This window comes from Haliotis rubra, unplaced genomic scaffold (genome assembly GCF_003918875.1).
Source record: "Haliotis rubra isolate DU_JTF1 unplaced genomic scaffold, ASM391887v1 Scf4, whole genome shotgun sequence".
NCBI lineage: Eukaryota > Metazoa > Mollusca > Gastropoda > Lepetellida > Haliotidae > Haliotis > Haliotis rubra.
The window spans coordinates 5,843,363-5,848,561 of NW_025767079.1; the positions used below are offsets into that span (position 1 = coordinate 5,843,363).

General features: G+C 39.1%; 1 protein-coding gene across 3 annotated transcripts; it reads right to left on the reverse strand.

The window, feature by feature from the left end:
- Positions 1-3,364: 3,364 nt before the first annotated feature.
- LOC124287290 lies at positions 3,365-4,912 on the reverse strand. 3 transcript variants are annotated; one of them, XM_046723791.1, is made up of 3 exons: positions 4,750-4,912; positions 3,891-3,953; positions 3,365-3,468 (listed from the first exon to the last, which is right to left on the reverse strand). In XM_046723791.1, the coding sequence occupies exons 1-3, from the start codon at positions 4,841-4,843 to the stop codon at positions 3,386-3,388; spliced, it is 240 nt and encodes a 79-aa protein (XP_046579747.1). In that variant the 5' UTR covers positions 4,844-4,912; the 3' UTR covers positions 3,365-3,385. The 3 variants fall into 3 exon arrangements, with proteins under 3 accessions (XP_046579747.1, XP_046579746.1, XP_046579745.1); XM_046723790.1 differs by having other exon boundaries at positions 3,828-3,953; positions 4,750-4,904; XM_046723789.1 differs by lacking the exon at positions 3,365-3,468 and having other exon boundaries at positions 3,493-3,953; positions 4,750-4,904.
- Between the last annotated feature and the right edge of the window lie 287 nt (positions 4,913-5,199).

Below are 5,199 nucleotides of genomic sequence, written 5' to 3' on the forward strand. Positions count from 1 at the left end.
AGGTGTACAATTGTCCTATCCACTTGTTATGAGTTATGACAACAAGTTATGAGTCGGATAATATTGTCATGCGTTAATATACGGACGCGCAGAGCTCCTCTTGATAATATTAGTATGAGTGTCATCGAAATTCAAGTTATTGCAAAACAATTTAAAATTAAGGTTTCTTTTGGAACATAAAACAACGACGCAACGACCCGTGAAGATCCGGGTAGAATAGGTCTTCAGCAACCCATGCTTGCCACAAAAGGCGACTATTCTTGTCGTAAGAGGCGTCTAATGGGATCGGATGGTCAGGCTCGCTGACTTGGTTGACACATGTCATCGGTTCCCAATTGCGCAGGTCGATGCCCATGCTGTTGATCACTGGATTGTCTGGTCCAGACTCGATTATTTACAGACCGCCGCCATATAGCTGGAATATTGCTGAGTGTGGCATAAACTAAACTCACTCACTCACTCATTAAATTGTACCACCATCTCAAATCACTCGTATCTTAAACGTTCTTTAAGAAATTAGGCGCCTTAAGAAAAATGTAATGGAAAGAAACACAACCACAAGCGTATTTGCGTATGGTTAAAACTTTTATTACAATTTACGTAGATATGTATTACATTTTACCGCAACAAAAATTATTACAATTTACGTCAATTTTTATTACAATTTGCGTATTAAAATTTATGTGAATTTTTATTACAATTTACGTCAACTTTATAACAATTTGCTGCAAGTATTACAATTTGCGTGGTAACACAGCCGCCTAACATCGGTGGCTGAGCGGGGTACGTGGCTGACTTTGTGTGCTGGCGATTAGGTGCCTGACTCTAAGAGTGTGGGTTTGCATGAGTCAACCGAAAAAGTACTAGAATTTGTACTTTACTACGAAAGTGTAAGCCCAAATATAACATGTGTTACATTTGACCACTTTCTAAATGGTATTGTTATCACGGAAATATATAGGTCAGTGAAAACCAACGTGAATCCATGTACGGGATTAAGATAGCCATCAATCGCCACCTGAATGTAAAACTAGTCAATTCCTCAAGCCTGTAGTGTTCTCTCACATAGTGTGTTACATGAGACAACACTTTACATTTTGAAGTTTATTTATGATTGACAGATAGTCATCATTATCTACAAGAATGTGTAGATCACAATCATAATCAAAATCATCATGAACATTGACTAAATTGTCTTCTTCTTAAGATAATTGGTTTTTGTACAGGCTATGTGAGTTAAGCAGTGTAAATGAAGCTTTGCACATGTATATGTGTATGCATTTCGAGAGGTAATGATATTGTGACATGCAATCACGTGCAGGTACTCAATACAAATGTTATATAGATATGCTTAAGAATGTAAAGCAGGAGAACTGTACACGCTGCACACCAAATGATAAAGAAATCATCTTATCTTATGACTTGTTCACTTGGGCAACTTAAAATTTTATGATGCACAACATTCATTGGCCAAGGAAATGTTTACACACAACAGAACAACTTATTGCCTTATCCAGAATGAACACAAAACAAGGGAATATTCCGTTACTATTATCTTTCAATCTCAAATTTTCCGTTACCAGTGTTAAAGACTCTGTGACATTCCTAAAATATTATTTTGTTAGATACATTAAAGTAAATTATAAAGTTGCAAGATGATATTATGTGCTGATAAGGAAGCTTATAGTGACTGTCTTTAATACCACAAACCAGAGACCATATGGTCTCTGCACAAACTAAAGCTATAATTACCATTTTATAATAGTAATAATAACATTTGTAACGCAGATATGCTCAAAGAGAACAGGGGCGGTGGGGTAGCCTAGTGGTTAAAGCATTCGCTCGTCACGCCGAAGACCCGGGTTCGATTCCCCACATGGGCGCAATGTGTGAAGCCCATATGTGGAATATGCTCCCATACTCGCCCACTCACTCACTCCTCCGGCCTACAGTTGAAATGCTATCTTGAACATTAGATTTATAGGTTTGAAAGGCATGTACATGTGTAGCAGTCTTTAAAGGCTCTGCAGGGGATGTTCCAGATTGATCCTGCATGGACAAAGGACCTGTTTCCATACATCACTGTCTTTACTTTTGGGACAAGCACGTTCCTAACCTGTGAGACAGGAAGGCGACACGGTGAGAAGATTAGATAGATAAGAAGGTGCAGTTCCAGTGAGACAGCGGAAAACAAGGCATAATAGTTTAAACTTGAAGCCAGTGGAGAGTGTGCAGTATAGGAGTACATATTTTCCAGAGCGTGTCACGATGCGGGCGGAGACGTTCTGCACTCTCTGCAGCTTGGCTATCTGGGCATTTGATGCACTGGCCAGTAAACAATGATCAAGTTTACTCATTACAAGTGACAATACAAGAGTCTTGGCAGATTCAGTTGTAAGATATTGGCGAATATTTGCAATGTTGCGGAGTAACATGAAATAGGTTTTGACAAGATGAGAGATAGGAGATTCGAGTGACAAGATTGAATCTAGGAACACGCCCAGGTCTTTGACTTGATCAGCTAAGTAGATACATGTTTTTTGGTTGTTGTCTTTTGTGAGTTGACTCCACACTTGGACCCCCGCTTCTCTGGACCAAGGAGAATGCACTCCGTGTTGTTGTCCCCCGCCGCAACGCGGAACGGGGGACTATGTATTCTGCGGCGTCCGTCCGTCCGTAAGTACGTCCCGATTCTTATTAACGCGATTCTCATGAACTGTTGTACCCAATGTTTTCAAATTCGGTGACAGCCTATAGTCTGTTTGCAGTGAAAACGTACCGATGAATTTCACTCTGAACAAAAACGTAAATAGAATAAAGTGAAATTAAGATTGCAAATCCTCATAATTTTACCTTGCCAATTGAACATTCAAATCTCAGAATTTTATTCAACTTAGGATAAAAGTTGTTTAACAAACGATAATAGTTTCAAATCGCTATTATGGGTGAAATAATAACCGCCAAGCGAGTGGTTCGCTGTGATAACCACCTCGAGGAAGCCGAGAGGTGGTTATCGAAGCGAATATCGAGCTTAAGGTTGTTATTTCACATATATACCACGTGGGTTGATTATCGGGTCAATATCTGGGGTTATTAATTATTGTGAACGACCTCTCAAGGGGTTGGTTATCAGATAACCAACCTTCCCCAGAGGTTGGTTACCATATAACCCCCAAAGGCGGTTATCTGACCAACTCTCGGTGCGATACCGGGAACAAGGCTCGGCTTCGCCTCACCTTATTCCCGGTATCGCACCTCGAGAGGAACTTTTCCCTTGGCAGATCGGGTCTGACAACCCTAGGCCTATTCCTCTACAACTATGTTTTTGTTGGAAACATCTTCAATAAATAAACAAATACAGAACCATTCAAAATGATTTATTTTTTTACAATATCTGCACACTGCAGTTAATAAATTGGAACCGGCGAGATCTCCCCCACCCCTTCTCCTCAGGGTCACTTGAATCATCTGAAAAATGAAATAGATGTTTAGACAGGATCCTCATAGATAGTTTTGTAATGAATAATTTGAGTTACAACAATGATTAATTTTATGATACATTCCTAGAACGTGAACATGACGTTTACCAACAAATTACATTCATCAATATCAAGTATAGTTTTCATGAAAATCTCAAATACCAATACACTTGGGGTTAGTACAAACTTTTGACCAATGGAATGACAGTTCGGTCGGTGGGCCACTGGCCTATGAGCAGTGCATTTCCCCCTGACCAATAACGTTAAATTTCATTAGAAGAGTCAGTAATGAGAACGTTTTAAATTTTTCCCTAAAATTTAGTTTCCACTGGGAGAAAGAAAACATTCCTTCTGGAGTTGAAGCCTTGTGTTCCGCTTTGCATGGTACTTCCTCGGTTTTTGGCTTCTTACTGGTGAGAATGCTGCTGACCATCTTCATTTGTTCCTCATTTACTCTCTTGTACACCCGTACACCTGCAACAGTTGTATAAAATCAATGGTATTATTGAACAATCGGATAAATTCCAAAATTAGGTTGGGGGTTGGGGTGATGATTTTTTTTTTTTATTTACTTATTATTTTTATATTTCTTTTTTTTTATATTTTTTTTTTATTTTTTGTGTCACCCGTTTTGTTCTGGGGATGTTTGTTTTGTGTGTGTGCGTGCGCGTCATCTTTGTACACATACACTACGGGTTGGGGTGGGTGGGCGTGGTCAGTAATTTTTGTACATGACAAGCAGGCGGGGGTGGGGGTGGTGAGTGGCCACTTTATATATAAAGTGTTATCTTTTTAACCCGTAACTCACGCTTGAAATGTATTCTATTAGGATTATTTCGAGGGGGTAGGGTTTAGGATTAGGTTTAGGGTAGGTTTCTTTTAATAACAAAACCATAGGCCTATATTCTTAGGCATAGAATGATTGAAAAAGAATACGGGGGTTACGGGAGGACGTCTTTCCCATATAGTTTAGGGGGGAGCATTCACAATTTACATGCACCCCTATAACCCCCACCCACACCCATAAATTATGACGGCTCCCTCAGCGTTAATCAGAAGAATAGGACAGTGGTACGAGACACATCAATACATAATAAGCAATTCAATTTAATTTAGATTACTTCATTATCTGTGAATTTAACTTGCTTAATATGACTACCAATATCCTAATATTTTCGAAAAAGGAACCGCTTGATAGGCGGTAATGAGTATAGCTTTTCTGAGTACAAATACAGATATAGACAAATGCTAAGTAGGGCACGATACTTACCAGAAGGCCAGTTTGCTTCAAAATCCACTCCGGCCTGGAACAGAATCGTCGCAGCTCGCTGAGAAGTCAAGAGCATCTCCTTGTCGCAATTCATTTGCTGTAATGGCAGTTTAAATCACGTGGTTTTATATTGCACGTGATTGATTAGAGCTCGACTTGCACGAGATTCTGGTGCAGGAACGTATTTCGCACACTTATAGTTAATCTGTCATACAGACCCTGAAGCAAATATATCCAAGAAAGCCCACGCAAGTCTAGAAAATGTGGTAAGTCTAGATTTCCTCAGCTTCTGAAAACGAAGAAAGTCTCAGGGCTCCTTTTCATTATATATATAATTTTTTTTTTACTATGAATTTTTTTCAGTAAAATATGTTCATTTCAGAGACTAGTTGTTAGTCTAACTTATAGTCCGTTTGGGTTCAAATGAGAACGACAAATGATTAAATAACT

What these genes read in the sequence shown, in the direction of transcription:
- LOC124287290 (XM_046723789.1), bottom strand. Translation starts at nt 4,843, where the DNA reads ATGAATTGCGACAAGGAGATGCTCTTGACTTCTCAGCGAGCTGCGACG. An exon ending in TGAAGCAAACTGGCCTTCTG is followed by an intron (nt 3,954 to 4,749) that starts GTAAGTATCGTG and finishes CAACTGTTGCAG; the next exon opens with GTGTACGGGTGTACAAGAGA.